Raw genomic sequence first — 16,592 nt, 5'->3', positions numbered from 1 at the left:
AAACTGAGATGATTCATATGGTTCCCTGGTCATCTAGCAACTTGCAAGAGAAACTAAGCAATGGAAGGATCCCAGGTCTGTGTTTATCAACATGCTACTTTGTACGTTGTTGTCAAAAAGCATCTCCCAGGCTGCAAAGAGCCCTGCACTGCTGCAAGGGAGCCCAGAGTTTTCCTTTAAAAAATTCATTGGAAAGGAAGTCCAAGCAGATGCCATTGAGCACATCACTAATAGAAGATAAATGCAACCTCCCCATCCCCCATTATTTTTTCCCCTTGAAGCTCTGGTCCCTCATCCCATGTTCTTCAGAGGCATGTACTGAGGCCACCACCTTCAAATGGGTGAAATAGACCTGCTGCTAAGGTCATCAAAGCACCACATCAAAATGTATGACTATCTACTGAAGAAGTGCCAATATGCTTCAGCCTTTCCAAAGGGATCATACGAAACCAGTTGGCCAGAGACTTTATCCCTATTCATGCATCAGTTGCATGAAGGGAGAGTAAGATTGTGCTTATTGCTCTCCTTCCAGTGTCCCAGGCCTGCAGGCAACATCGGTGAAACTCTTTCTCAGTGCCGTGTTAGTTCATCATGTTGTTATTGAACAAATAAGGTTTGTGATGAGACACAAACCAACACATGTTTGCATCACTGGCAATAATGATTCTACAATACCACTACCAAGCGTCTGAAAAGCTATTGTCTGTGCACTTTGCCAGAGGAAGGGCTAGACAGAGTGATTTTTTACACCCGTGCCTTCCAATCAGGTAATTAATCAGAGCCAATAACGCCCCTTGAATGTGAAGAGCTTGGCACCCACCCCCTCACTCACCATGGTCTAGGATGTACTTCACAATCTCGCCATGCCCAGTCTTGGCTGCGTGGTGAAGCAAGGAACAGTGGTCAGGTCCCTGGATTAACAGATTAGCTCCTTTTTTGCAGCAGTCTATGAACTGGAAGATAAATGCATAGAGAAAAGTCTAAATAATGCAAAGTTGTGGTTTCCTTTTGCAGACGTGGCATTAAACAAATTGCATTGCTAAAACAGAAATAGCTGTTAGGCAAATGTTTGCTGGGCTTCCAGATTCAGCTCTGAGCAATGGAGAAATAAGCAAGTATCTTTAATAGCATTTCATGAATGCCTTACACTGTAATGTAAAATAGGTTGGACAATGGCCTATTAACTTTGTGTTAAATTTGTTTGTAACTGAGGTGAGGAACCTCTGGCCCATTGGCCTATTTGGTCCCACCATGTCTCTCCATTTGGTCCACCAGGCCATTTAGGACAAGCCACCACTCACCTGTCCTGCACCAGGGATCATATATGATGTCTGGTACGAGTAGGTAAAGTTCCAGCTGGGCTGAAAAGGGGTTTGCAGGCACCACAGATCACCTGATGGGTAGCACCTGCAAAAGCCTTTGCAATGAACTTTGAAGCTCTGCCCATCAGCTGATTGTCAGGAGTTCAACACACAGCACAGGGCTCTCTGAATAAGCCAACAATCAGATGAAGCCCCAATAACCTTCAGCATAAGAGCCCATCCTCCCTAGGCCAGTGAAAGTCCTGAGAACTGGTTTGCATGCGATGGTCATAGAAAATTGCTGCACACATTAGCTGTCACTGTGATGAGTGAGTTGCACGCATACCAGGCAGATAGGAGCGATTGAGGAGGGCATGGAGATGGGCTTGTGAGAAATGTGGGGTGGAGAGAGTCCTGGGAGCTGCTTACAGAGGCCTGGTAGGTCTATATTTTGTCCTGCTTGTGAGCCTTCCATAGGTATCTCCTTGGCCACTGTGAGAACAGGATGCAGGACTTGATTCTTATATTACGTTCTTCACCAAAATGTGTCTCCTGGGACATTTCACAGGCGTCACAAAGAGAACATTTTTAAGCACTGAGCCAGCTCCAATTCATGGATTGCAATTATCCAGAAGTCAGAAGTTCTCATGGCACAGTCCACCTCAAATTCTTGTGTGGACGAATAAAAATCCTAGTCTGTGGTCAGAAGGCACATAAAACTTCCAAGCTAAGCAGATTTGGGTCTGTTTAGGAGCATCACTTTCTGTTCCATGACAGGCAAAAGGTGGGATATAAATGTAAGAGAATCAATAACGGCATAACGGCATTTATGGCAGTGATCCCTTGATCAGAAAAAATGTAACCTCTGAAATGTGCCTTAGTTATTGAAAAACAGGTAATGCAATGACAGACATAAGCAGCATAATGACAGGAGTTGGGGAGGGGGAAAAACCCTTCTCTTTCTACCCCGACAGGAGAGATATAGGAGAGGCTTGGCATTCCTGGAACCTGCTTAATATCTGAACTGCATTCACAGCAAATACTGAAATTGCAATGAAGTGCAAAGGAGAGCAGAAACTAATGTACTATTAGACTGGCCATACATCAAATCATAAGATGATAGACTGTGGTGCCTGTTACTTACATGGGTAGCTACTTGCATCTGCACTGAATTATGCGTTTAGGAGTGTTTGGATGTTGTAGTATTGCTAAGACTAGTCTCTTGGGGAAATTGTGAGCCTTTAGCATTTAATAGTAATTCTTCAGCTTATAAAGTAACTCGGTATACTAGAGGGTGGGTGTGTTGTGCAGGATAAGGCCTTGTAGGTATTACTTTATTTTATCGGAGGCATGAAAGATTTCCAGATGTGATAGGAGACATTTTTCTTCCAACAAGCTTTTCCAACAGAATGAATAGGTCTCTGTCATGGTTATCCACTTGCTATTTTTTCTGAGCTGCTGATCTTTTCCGTTTTGTTTTAAACTGTTTTCTAGCTGCTTTTGCTACATTTTGTACATTGCCTTGAGATGACTGTGGAAGGCGCTTAAAAAAATACTTATGTACATACTTGCACTCGATGAGATCTCTTGTTCTAGAAGTGATTCTAGTTGGCATTTGGTGATCAGATATGTATCCATTTGGAGTTTGAAGAAGGATAACAAATTATCCTGGCCTCAGTTATCCATGCTTTGATAACCTCCAGGCTAGACTACTGTAATGCTCTATATGTGAGACTGCCTTTGAAGACTGTTCAGAAATTATAAGTTAATGCAGAATGGGAATGGCCATTATGAAAAGACTGTGCCTGGACTATTCTAACTGCACTCACTCCCAATGCATTTCTGGGCCCAGTTCAAAGTGCTGTTTTGACCTTTCATAGCTTAGGGTCAAAGCACCCATATACAGTGGTGCCTTGGTTCTTGGACATAATCCATTCTGGAAGACCGTTCGACTTCCGAAATGTTCGAAAACCGAGGCACAAAGGGCTGGCTGCAAGTTCAATAGGAAAAATTGAAAAACACACAACGGAAACTGTTCGACTTCCAAGGTGCATTCAAAAACAGAAGCAATTACTTCCAGGCTTTTGGCGTTCAAAAATCAAAACGTTCGGCTTCTGAGATGCTCAAAAACTGAGGTACCACTTGACTAGAGGACCTCCTGCTAGTGCCCCCATCATCTAAGGCAGCCTTTGCCAACCTGGTGCCCTCCAGATATTTTGGACTACAACTCCCATCAGGCCAAGCCAGTTTGACAAAGGCTGATGTAAGGTGAGGCTTTATGGTGATGGTGCCCCAGTTCTTCTCTCCAGTGAGGTTTGCCTGGTGCCCATGTCCTGGTTTAATTTTCCAAATATTTAGATGCAAATGTAAGCTAGCCCACCAGCCATTTTAATCCTGTTCATAGATTCTTTGGCTTTCGGGGGTTGTTCTATTTCTCCATGTTTACATTTTTAGTTATTTTTTATCCCTTTTTTGGTTGATCATCCTTGAGATATAAAAACTTGTATTAAATAAATAAATGAATGGTAATAACAACAGCCATGTAAGGGGTATAGGAAATATAAATGAGGATGCATCAGAACTTCTTTTACTTACTTTTAGAAAATCACCAGCTATTACTGACTGTAAAAGTGCTGCAAAGAACAAAAAGAGGACATTAGCATTAATAATCATTCTTGACACAAATGCAGTCATGTTGCCCGATTGTGATAATTAATACAAAATAAGAGGCTCGCCCCAAAGGCCTTATATTCTACAGGCATGACCTTTCCAGGCCACTGTTATGCATTGCAACTTAGATTTAAGAGCATTTTCTCACCTGAAACTTAAATCAACACATATTTGCAAATGTAAAAACAACAGTAGCAGAAGCAGCAACCCTACATCTTGTTCCATATTCTATTCTGCATCAAAAAGCATCACATGTTGTACAAGCTGCATATGAACTTCCAAAAGATCCTCTCTCTCTTTTCTCTCACTTGTGAAAAATGGCAGCTCTGGATTTGGTGCAGTGCGGTCAGTTCTCCTGCACATGGCATCGAGCCGAGGGGGTGCAAATTTGAGAGGAGCGATAATTAAGAAGATCCATTTCAGGGCACCAAATTTTGGCCTTGCACAAGATGACATATTACAGAAGATTGCCAAAGTCTGACCCTGAAAATCGTCTCATCACATCGGACCCTGTTTCACACATTATGTAGCACCAATCCCATATTTGCCCCGAGTGCAAGGAGTTGCTGAAATTACCAGAACTCTGGTGAATGTACCTGTATAACCCAAATATTTTCAAATATCCACTTGCCACATAAACACTTTACATATTTAGGGGTACACCAACCAATGTAATGCATTAAAAGGTGCTTAGTGACGTGTTTAACCAGTAAGGGATTCTTACAGAAGGCTTCAATTCAAGGAAGGCCATAGCTCAGTTGTGGCACATCTGCTTTGCCAGCAGGAGGTTCTGGGTTCAATTCCTGGCATCTCCAGGTAGGGCTGAGAATATTGCCTGCCCCAAACCTTGGAGAGCTGCTGCCTGTCAGTGTGGACAGCACTGAGCTAGATGGAGCAACAGTGTCTACGAAAATTTTGGCACAACACCTGGAAGACAGGCGAAATAATGCCAGTGTACTGGAAGAAGCAAAGATCTCCAGTGTCAAAGCGATGATTCTTCAACATCAACTTGGTTGGACTGGTCATGTTGTGAGTATGCCTGATTATTGTCTTCCAAAGTAACTACTCTATTCCAAACTGTAAAAAGCATAATGCTGGTGGTCAACAAGGCAAATCTTTAAAAATGTAGTATAAACACCAACAAAAGGAAAACACAGGCCTGAAAGCGCTCCAATTGGAGAACAGCCTTTACCAAAGGTGTCATGGGCTTTGAAGATGCTCAAACTCAGGACGAAAGGGAGAAATGCACTAAGAGGAAGGCATGCTTGGAAAACCCTGAACGTGATCAACTCCCACCCGGAAACCTATGTCCCCATTGTGGAAGGACGTGTGGATCCAGAATTGGCCTCCACAGTCACTTAACGACTCAAAGTTAAGACCATGTTCATGGAAGACAATCTTACTCGGCAACGAATGATAAGAAGAAGAAGAAGAAGAAGAAGAAGAAGAAGAAGAAGAAGAAGAAGAAGAAGAAGAAGAAGAAAGGGTCTGATTCAGTATAAGGCAGCTTCCTATCTTTCTAAGAAACCATATCCATATATAAAGGATCAGTTATACATAATCCAATCAGTTATTTGCAGGAGTGGGGAACCTTTTCACCCACAAGAGCCACATTCCCTCATGTGCAACCTCCCAAGCACCACATGCCAGTGGGGGTGGGGTCCCCACAAAAAGTGGGTGGAGCCACAGGTGCGACTCTTATCATGGTACAGTAAAAGTCAGATGTTCCTAAGTACAGCCACACTTCATGCTCCTCTCTCTTCATGCTCTATCCAGGCAAGAAAGAGGCACAATCATAATTCAGTGGTATATTCCAGCCAGGAGTAAACCAATTGAGGAGGGTTCGGAGCAGGATAGTTGAGGAGGGTAGCATGGGAACATGGCTTGAGAATAGTCATGGGAGCCAGATGGATGGAGAGGGTTGGGGGGCTGCATTTGAACTCTGGGACTGAGGAGCCCTATCTCTGATTTATAGTTGGCCCATCACCATGCAGTTTCAAGGTGGGTTACATTCAAGGTCAACACTAAGTCATCACTTAGACTGTATCAAAGAGCAAGCAGAAACTCTGCAGATGGAGTTATGCTCTGCAAAAATATGTATCTTGAGCAGCCAGTGATGGGGTGAGACACAACTTAGCAGGGAGGGCATATCACAACCCAGAGGCCATCACAGTGAAGACCCTCTCATGCACCACAACCCAATGAACTTCAAAGGTCAACTGTAAAAATACAAATTTCAAAGGTGTGTCAGTTCACTTATTGTTTAAAGATGTATAGTTCTGATGGATTGACCTTTAGATGAGAATTGAAATTATTTCGGTTCCCCCAAATATCACCTTTGCCTAGTGCAGAAACGGAACTGACTCTAGCACCACCATATTCCTGACTAGAAACCCTCGCCTTGACTGGAGTCTGAAAAATGAAGAAGTGCAAGCAAATTGGCAGAGAATTTTCTCTGTGCAGCGCTGGGCTGGCACCTCCGTGGAGAGAATTCCACAAGGAGCTCATTATTACTCCAGGAATAACACCACAAATGTGTAAAAGGGAGAGGGAGAAAGAAAGAAATCACTGCAGGAAGAACTGAAGGACGCAAGCAAAGAAACTAAGCAGTGTTGCTCACTCAGAGAGCCTATGTTTGCGATACAAGATTCAAATGCTTCTTGCATCAGACTTTTGTGTAAGAGTTTCAGGAACATTTCCTCACTTCATCTCCCATGTGCAGCACAGGAAAATGTAACATCCAAACCAAAAGGGTTATAAGACAACCAATAAAACTACAGTAACTCTTAAGGCAGATTTCATGACAACTTATTTACAGGTTTTCCGAAAAGCACCCAGCAGCTCTATTAACTGGGACACATGTGTTGCTTTGCTGGGTATTGTGGGGTTGTTTGTTTGTTTCTAAAGGGGCAGATAAATGAATAAAAAGGGTGTGTGTAAGAGGAGAGAATCTTTTCCTGTTCAGCAGATACTATACCTCCAGCAGGTTCAGCCAAGCAACTTCTTCAAGTCTACTTGTGGAAACTCTACTTCCAAAATTATTTATTGCTGCTTTATAAGATAAAGGGACCCCTGATAGTTAAGTCCAGTCGCGAACGACTCTGGGGTTGCGGCGCTCATCTCGCTTTACAGGCCGAGGGAGCCCGCGTTTGTCCGCAGACAGTTTTTCTGGGTCATGTGGCCAGCATGACTAAGCCACTTCTGGCGCAATGGAACATTGGCACCAGAGCAGCACACGGAAACGCTATTTACCTTACCTATTTATCTACTTGCACTTTTTGGTGTGCTTTCGAACTGCTAGGTTGGCAGGAGCAGGGACCGAGCAATGGGAGCTCACCCCGTCACGAAGATTCAAACCGCCAACCTTTTGATCGGCAAGCCCAAGAGGCTCAGTGGTTTAGACCACAGCGCCACCTGCATCTTAAAACAGAACTCAATAAGATGTGTAGGGTATAAATAGTAAAATTATCATTGTGGAATGAGACGTCCCTATTTTCATTGGAGAAATGTTAGAGGGCATGTAAAACTGGTATAGCATGGTGGTTAAGAGACTGAGATGCGAATCACGAGAGCTCCAGTTCTACTCTTGCCTTTGCCAGACAGTCTACTAGATAGTCTTAAGCAAGCTCTTTTCCTCTAGCCTCAGTCTGCCTATCAGCCGTATGGGGGTCAACAATACTTCATTTACCTGAAAGGACAGTTGTAAGGATTTCAACTGGCCAATGCATGTAGAGTGTTTTGAACTTTTGAAATCACTATACTGATGTTAAGTATTATTTATTAGCGCATTTATTTATGACAGATTGTATTGCTAAACTTTTATAAATTGTTATCTATTAAGACATTGCTAGGAGACCTCAAAGCAACAATTCACATGCAACCTGTTTTCTCACACTGGAAGCACGGATCCATAAATCCATAAAACTCAGCTTGCATTCTTAGCCTTCATTATTTCTGTTTTTGTCTGTGCAGTTCCGAAGGAGGGATGGAGCTGTCAATACATTGGGATTTTAAAACCCAAATGAAAATTTCTCATATAAACAATAATAGAGCTATTCATCCATTACAAGCATCCCTGGAAGTGTTAACTTTACTCCCTCTGCTGGCCATGAACAAAAACATCTCGTCCCTGTATAGAATATTCCACTTGCTTTTCATCAGCAACTGGACACTACAGTGGGGAAACAGCCCTAAGTGGTAGAAGGCAAGCTCCTATAGAAGAGTGTGGAAGCAATTTTCAGGGTAGGGTACGAGGGGGATACTGAACCTTACACACACATACAAACACACACACCTAAAAAGTATTCTCAGTCCTTGGTTGTGGGTATGCATGTCGGTGTGTGATGCCTGCAAGAATTTCTCCAGTTTGCTTATGCACCCCCAGACCCCCTAAAAGTTGCTGATCCCTGTTTTAGAATATTGATTGCCAGAAAGGGTGGCTTTGTGTCCTATTGTACAGTGGGCAGTCCTCTTTTTGTAGGGATTCCCTTTTTAAAGGGCTGCCCAATCCAGGCAGTGGTGGAGCTTTATACTCTGGCACTGGGGGAGGGGACAGAGAGCAGGCGGGGGCATGGCTGGTGTGTGTCCCGGGGCATTGCGCACCACCCGCAGGGGTGTGGCACACATTATGGGGGCGTGGTGCGCCGCCTGTGGGGGTGTGGTACCCAGTGTGGTAGCCGCGATGTCACCCCACCGGGATCGCACTGCTGGAGGCGGTGCTCTCCCCCCCGCCCCCCTCTTTCTCCACCAGTGAGTCCAGGTCCAGCTTAAAAAGAAAGAACCTTAAGAAGGGAGAGCGGAGCCTTGAAGTTGCCCATCAACACTTTAGCCCTGGACAGCAGGCTGAACAGGCAACCCAGCTGCCCTGCCACTGTCTCTTCCACTATGTTGAGATGCCCTGCGCGTACTCTATAGAGACGTAATACATGTATACATATAAATGAGCACCTGCGAGTTTTACGCAAATCAGAGTCCTCTTTTCTGGTGATACCATTCCTTTTTGTTGGGAAAGTGAGTGGCCGTCCATTTGTTATCTGCCCTGACTCACAGAATCATAGAACTGTAGTGTTCTACAGTACCCCCAAGATTCACCTAGTCCAACCCCCTTCAATGCAGGAATCTCAGCTAAAGCATCTGTGACAGATGGCCATCCAACCTCTGCTTTAAAAATCTCCAAGGAAGGAGAGTCCACAGCCTCCCGAGGGAGGCCGTTCATTATTCAGAATAGTGGTTTGCACGACCGACTAAGGAAGCTAACAACACAATGAAATTCAAAGCAGTAATCATAAATTGCACATTTATTTGCAATTCAATTAAAACTGTTTAGCCTAAACAATTCAACAAGATTGGTGGAGTTGATACCAGCTTTTTCAAAGGTCATTTACACCCTGCCCCCCTCCTGTCTCTTCACTTGCCTTGTAGCACTGCCCCCAGGTAATCTCACTGCCCCTCACCCACCCCCGGGTTCTAAACTATGTGAGCATGGTTGCAACTCAGGCTTCAAACCGTTGAAAATTGGCTTGGCTCTCAGCTCTAGGAAAAAAGAATCTGGCTGGCACTATCAATGTGCAATTATGGGCGAAAGGAGGCCTTTAAATATGCATTTATTCAGAGGGCGACAAGTGTTGCTGCCTCACAATACAGAGCATGAATTATGCACACGTTTTATCATGCCATAAAGTATCTCCAGGCCTTGAAGATGTCACCAACCATTATTCCATTCAACAAACACGGAGACCAAGTCATTATTTTCTTGACTTTTCCCTAAGATGAGCATTTGCAGCAAGAAATAGAAGTGCTTTAGTGCTCTTTGATTGGGTAAGTGGATTTGCTATACACAGACACACACACACACACACACACACACACACAATCCACAGAAAACCTTGTGTGACTGACAAAAGTGCAGACCTAAGGCTTCTACCCATCTAACAAACTGGCAAAATACAACGTTGGCAACACGGCGCATTTCTCTGGGCTGGCTAGATCATCAATAGACTTCCATTCTTCTAGCAGGGAGAAGCCGGGAGGATGAAAGAGGTAACTTGCTTTTCTATGCATTTTTAAACCTTTGTGCTCTTTGCTGAAGCTGCCAGTGTAAAAAAAAAAAAACCCCAACCCCCCCTGTCAATTAGGTAAACCTTGCACAACCGGCATTGTTAAGAAACAGACTCTCTCTTTCAGAAATGTTGGGACACTGGCAACAGATGTTGGACTGAAAGAATAAGTTCTGTTCCCTGTAATTTACAACAAGCCAATGCCCTAGAGCTGCTGCTGTTTATTTATTTTTAAAAAAAACATTTAAGCATTGCATAGCTCTGGAAAACTGCTCTCACAGTTACCTATTTGGCTGGTAGCTCTAGCACAGCTTTCCCTTCTCCTTTTTTTCCAATCAGTCTACAAAAGCAACCCTAAACTGCAGTAATTTCATGTCAACACAGCACTGCAGAGGAGACTTTAAAACTGCAATGAAAGCATACATGGTGGGTACAAGATGTGGCTCTCATAGTCCCCATAAATATTTCCACTTCACATGTGAGCATGCACTAAACTGGAAGTCGCCAATCTTTTTGGATCAGTGGGCACGTTTTGAATTTTGAGAGTGCGCTGTAGGCACCAGTCATAAAATGGCTGTCATGGGGAGTGAGGAATAACACAAAATAAGAAACAACCACCCGCAACCATCAGACATCAGCTATGTCTTGCTGGTCCTGATTGTGGAAATCACACAATACTGATCACACACAAATAGTGATTCTGCTACTAATAGCATCAGGGAGCATTCCTCAGTACCAGGGAAAATATACAAGGTGGCCACAGAACATTCGTTTCACATAAATTGCTTAGAAGGTACCTGCCTTTCTTACTCCATAACTTCATTTCTATGAGAGCTAGAATCATAGAATTGCAGTGTTGGAAGAGACCCTGAGGATCATCGAGTTCAACCCCCTGACATGCAGGAATAGGCAGCCATCCCATACAGGATTCAAACCTGCAACCTTGGTGTTATCAGCATCATGCTGTAACCAACTCAGCTATCCAGGCTGAGATACTTGCTCCTTCTTTTTAAACGAAAGCTCAGAGTCTTGGGAAGCTGTCCGGGGCACCAGTGAATGCCTTTTTGGGAGCCACAGTGCTCGTGGGCACCAAGTTGGTGACCCCAGTTTGCTTAAGGTAGGTGACACAGATTAAACCAACCAAATATTAAACTAACCAAAACTAAACTAACCCAGAGGGGTCAGTTTATCAGTTCTGGGGTTGTAGTGCAGTGTCTTGAAACATTATCATTTAAATCTGAGGTCAAAAGTTTGAATTCCGCAGTATGTCACATTCTTGTTCCAGTTATTCCCTTTCAGTAGTGAGCATTCTTAATATAGGCTGGATCTAGAGGTATCAAAGAAGCGTCTCAGTTAAATGTGTTGCAAACTTTGCATGAGAAATCGGGTTGACAAAAATGGAACTCCACAGCGCCGCCTGGTGTCACGGTGTTAGAATGCATAAACAATGCACATAAAGCATTTTTTCTTTGCCAATGTAGCTGAGTCCAAAGCTTTAAACTTTATCTTAAAGCTTTACTTTAAAAGTTGCTATTTTTAAAATTAACTGATACTTTTAGTGAAAATGTTTGCAAATGAATACAACTCGTAACATTCATAGGCATACCTTGAACTGATAAAAGGCAGAGACATTTTGTGGGACTACAATTTATAACCTCTTGATATAAGCCATTGTTTTGAGACAGTGCCTCAAATAACATTTCTATTCTTAGAAATAGCAATGTCTTAAAGCCATCACACTACAGTTGCGGACCTGATAAATGGAGCGTTTCCTTTATTCCTGTAGTCTTCATTCAACAAGGATAGATGAAAGAAAGACTCTCCCCGCCCCAACTCCTCTCCCTTTCTCTTGTTAGATGAACAGTAGCAAGCCAGAAAGTGTTTAAAATGGGGGGGGCAAGACAACAAAAGAGGGGGCTTACAATGGTGCAATCCCATCAGTGGCGTAGCGTGGGTTGTCAGCACCCGGGGCAAGGCAAGTAATTTGCGCCCCCTAACCCATGGATTTTAGTAGGGGCAGAGAGCTGCCAGTGCAAGCGCCCCCCCCCAGATGTTGCGCCCGGTGCGGCCGGCCCCCCTGCACCCCACACTACGCCACTGAATCCCATACATGCATACGCAGAAGTAAGCCTCACTTAGTTCAATGGAGCTTACTACCAGGTAAGCGAGTATAAGATTGCAGCCCAGAGCACAGCTATACCACATCTTCCCCCAAGTGGAATGTTTTATTTGTTTTGCTAATTTTTGCTCAGCCTTTTTACACACAGAACACAAAGTGGCTTACATAAAACCAGAATAATTCAAGCAAAGTAAATATAGTACCTTACATCTAAAAAAGAAATGAAAATGCAGGAAGAATTTGTGCATATGTTTATTCTTTATTTTTATTTTATTCTTATTTTTTTTAAAAAAAAAGAATTTATTTCTGTGCGTTCAAATGAATGGGGAACCATGCTTGGCATGCAGAAGGTCCCAAGAGCAATCCCTGGCATCTCCAGATAGGGCTGGTAAAGACATCCTGGAGAGCTGCTACCAGTCAGTACAGACAGTACTGGATAGATGAGCCAACCTGCAAAGTAGAGATGGGGGCCAATTCAACATTAGGTTGCTTAGGTGTACACCTAGCAATTTAATGTGTGAATGGCACATATGTATCAATACAGATGAGTACCATCTGAGTACCAGGATTGGCTGTTGCTTCCTGTAAACCTGTGCAGAGGGTTACAGAGCCTACAGAACATGTGAAAAGGTCCTCATTGTGAAGGTGTAGAGTGACAGTTTTGTTGTCTAACTCAAGGATTGGGAACCAGTGGTGCTCGATTTGTTGTTGGACTACAACTCCCATCATCCCTCTATTTGTTGTTGGACTACAACTCCCATCATCCCTCACTGTGCTTCCTGGGGCTGATGGGAGTTGGAGTCCAACACCAGTACCTGGAGGGCCACAGGTTTCTTTTCTTAGCCCTGGTCTAAGAAAAGCTGTGAGCAACCAGAGCGCCAGACTCGCTGGCTTCTCCAGTGTATTCTGTAAGACAACCATTTAAAGAAGAAGAAAACTAACCCAATGACAAGTTGATGCCACTTTTGGAAGTGATGAAAAGGGAGAAAATAGTTGTCAAGCTGAAAGAAAGATGGGGGTTGGGGAGGGATTACAGGAGCAGGAAGATGAAGGAGATGTGTGAGTGGAGAGAGTACGATTTTGGCTGGCTATCCCATGCACTTCATTAAAACACTGTTATGCTGGCAAGGGGAGAAGAGCAATTGAGTAATGGCACATTTAAAAGCAAACGCAGAGTGAAAGGCTAATCAAGGCTTCGTATGCAAATGCTTTCACTCCTAATTGCAAGAACTGCTGGCCCGCTCAGAATGCATTTGACTGGAGACTGAGATTCCTCCTTTCTCCTTTGTCTGAAGGGCTTCTTGACCCTCTTTGGTTCTAATTGAATACTTAGAAGTGAGAAATGCAAAAAAATAAGCAGCCTTAATGTTTTTAGATGCAGAGAAAGCATTTGATAATGTCTCCTGTTTAAAGTTTTGGAATATATGAGCTGTGGAGAAACTTTTATAAAAGGAGTTAAGGCAATGTATACAGAACCATCAGCAAAATTGATAGTAAATAACGTATTGACTGAGAACTGTAAGATAACTAAAGGCACTAAACAAGGTTGTCTGCTGTCACCTTTATTGTTTATATTAGTTTTAGAAATTTTGATGCAAAGAATAAGAAGAGTTTGGATTTGATATCCCGCTTTATCACTACCCGAAGGAGTCTCAAAGCAGCTAACATTCTCCTTTCCCTTCCTCCCCCACAACAAACACTCTGTGAGGTGAGTGGGGCTAATAGACTTCAGAGAAGTGTGACTAGCCCAAGGTCACCCAGCAGCTGCATGTGGAGGAGCGGAGACGCGAACCCGGTTCCCCAGATTATGAGTCTACCGCTCTTAACCACTACACCACACAAGATGGAATCAAGAAATTAAAGGAATAAGGGTGGGACAGAGACAATACAAATTAAAAGCATTTGGTGATGATGTAGTGATATCTGTAGAAGAACCAATAGAGTCAATTCCGAAAACATTAGAAGAGATAGAAAAAATGGAGAAATAGCAAGTCTTAAAATTAATAAAGATAAAACCAAGCTCCTGGTAAAAAACATGAATGATGAGAGTAAAAATAAATTGCAAAATATATCAGGTCTAAAGATTGAAAAGAAGGTTAAGTATTTAGGTGTATGGTTAACAGATTACAGCTGTATAAAGATAATTATCTGAAAACATGGGAGAATATTAAAAGAAATTTGCAAATATGGAGTAGAATGAAACTTTCGTTGCTGGGTAGAATGTTGACCATAAAGATGAATGTACTACCAAGAATGTTATTTTTGTTTCAATCAATACCGGTGATCAGCAAGACAGTTTGCTTCAACAAATGGCAAAAAGATATTTATAAATATATCTGACAAGGGAAAAAAACTGAGAATACAATATTAAATACTGATAGACACAAAAGAAAGAGGAGGTTTCTCCCTACGGGATATGAGATTATATTATGAAGCATCTTGTCTGTTGCTACTGAAGAATCCACATACTTTAGATTTGGAAGGTGATGATAATATTTTTGGTTGGCACACTTATTTGTGCTTTGGAAAGGCAAAAGTACATAAAGCCTTCGCAAACCATATAATTAGGGGGGAAATGTATAGAATATGGGATAAATATAAAAACTTATTTGAGAATAAAACACCACTTTGGCTTTCACCTTTGGAAGCCATAGTGGTGAAAAAGAAAAATATGATGGAAAGTTGCGCGACTTATAGAAATTTGCTAAGAGAGGAGAGTGGAGAACTTAAATTAAAAGAGTTTAAATTAAAAGAGTTTAAGGATTTATCTTGGGAATTATAGGATTAGAACTACCCGAACAGTATAGAAATTTATTTATGTATGTGACTACAGCTGCAAGAATGTTATTTGCCCAAAAGTGGAAGGATGAAGAGGTCCCAGCGAAAGAAGATTGGATACAGAAACTAATGGAATATGCAGAAAGGGCAAAACTTACTGGAAGAATAAGAAATCAAGACAACAAACGTTTTAGAAAGGAATGGAAGTAGTTTATTGAGTATTTACAAATTGTAAACAGATCAAGACATTGGCAGGATTATTATAAAAACCTGCAGTTTTAGAAATATAGATGAGATATAGATGAGAATAGACGATTAAAAAGAATAAGTGAAGGCAACTTGGAGTATGCAGGAAAGGACAAAAATGTAAGGAACCGCAGAAAGAGGGGAAAGGGAGTCGAAACTGAAAATGTTAAAACTGTTAAAACTATGATTAAATAATTGATGTAATGTATATAAACAAAAAAGATAAATAAAAATTTAAGGACGAAAAAGATCAAACTGCTGGCCCACTCAGAATGCTTTTGACTGGAGACTGAGATTCCTTCTTTTTCCTTTGTCTGAAGGGCTGCCTGAGCCTCCTTGTTTTTGCTGTGCTCATTCAGTGAGACTGCCTTTATATGGGGCTACTAACCATGGAGAACGCGGGTGGCGCTGTGGGTTAAACCACAGAGCGTAGGGCTTGCCGATCAGAAGGTCGGCGGTTTGAATCCCCGCGACGGGGTGAGCTCCCGTTGCTCGGTCCCAGCTCCTGCCAACCTAGCAGTTCGAAAGCACGTCAAAGTGCAAGTAGATAAATAGGTACCCCTCCAGCGGGAAGGTATACAGCATTTCCATGCGCTGCTCTGGTTTGCCAGAAGTGGCTTAGTCATGCTGGCCACATGACCCGGAAGCTGTACGCCGGTTCCCTCGGCCAATAAAGCAAGATGAGCGTCGCAACCCCAGAGTCGGTCACGACTGGACCTGATGGACAGGGATCTCTTTACCTTTACCTTTACTAACCATGGAAGCTATTTACAAGAGATTCCCTGTGTGACTTTGAGCTACTTGCAAGCCAGGGCACCTCCAGATGACCTGTTTATTAAGCATTCATCCCGATTTGTTTGTGAAGATAGCTTTCCTTATCGCGAAAGATCAGATCTTTGGGAGGAGCAGGTTTCTTGCGCAAGATCTGCACAACCTGAATTTGCCAGGCTGTCTCCCACGAGTGCCATATAAGAACGCAGGATCAGAATTATAACCCAAATTCCGGCATCACAGAATAAGACAAAAACTGGGAAGAGGCATTGTCTTCAAGTAGGATTGGAAACAGATTGCCATTCAACACTTTCAGATTTGCCTGACCCTGCATCATTCTTCCCAGAATTGCAGATTTTGCTATCAAGGAGGCTCAGAAAATAAGCCACAAACCATCTGCCTGTCCCATTCAGCTTCTCTCACCGGCTCCCTTGGGCTGTGTGGCACTTCACTCACCTGTTCAGAATTCCCACATATCCCACAGGGCAGCCCTTGCTTAAACTGAGAGTTTGACACTTGTTTCTTTGTCAGCAAAGCCCCTACGGGAATTGCAGTCCGTGCAATAGGTTTGTCTTGTCTTTTTTTTTTCCCCTCAATGCCTCTGACAAGGGGAAGCTGTAGCCTGAATGCAAGTCAGCTATCAGTTCTGAC

At 42.9% G+C, this 16,592-nt stretch overlaps 1 protein-coding gene across 7 annotated transcripts in view; it reads right to left on the bottom strand.

Moving 5' to 3' along the window:
* DGKI (diacylglycerol kinase iota) overlaps positions 1-16,592 on the bottom strand; it is a 240,341-nt gene that overhangs the window by 10,566 nt on the left and 213,183 nt on the right. For all 7 annotated transcript variants that reach the window (XM_053407435.1, XM_053407440.1, XM_053407436.1 and 4 more), the window contains 2 exons: positions 3,897-3,934; positions 833-953 (listed from right to left, as the gene is read on the bottom strand). In XM_053407435.1, the coding sequence (XP_053263410.1) occupies positions 833-953; positions 3,897-3,934 (159 nt within the window). The remainder of the gene's footprint in view (positions 1-832; positions 954-3,896; positions 3,935-16,592) is intronic.

This window comes from Podarcis raffonei, chromosome 10, assembly GCF_027172205.1.
Source record: "Podarcis raffonei isolate rPodRaf1 chromosome 10, rPodRaf1.pri, whole genome shotgun sequence".
NCBI lineage: Eukaryota > Metazoa > Chordata > Lepidosauria > Squamata > Lacertidae > Podarcis > Podarcis raffonei.
This window is presented reverse-complemented; position numbering and strand designations above follow the sequence as displayed.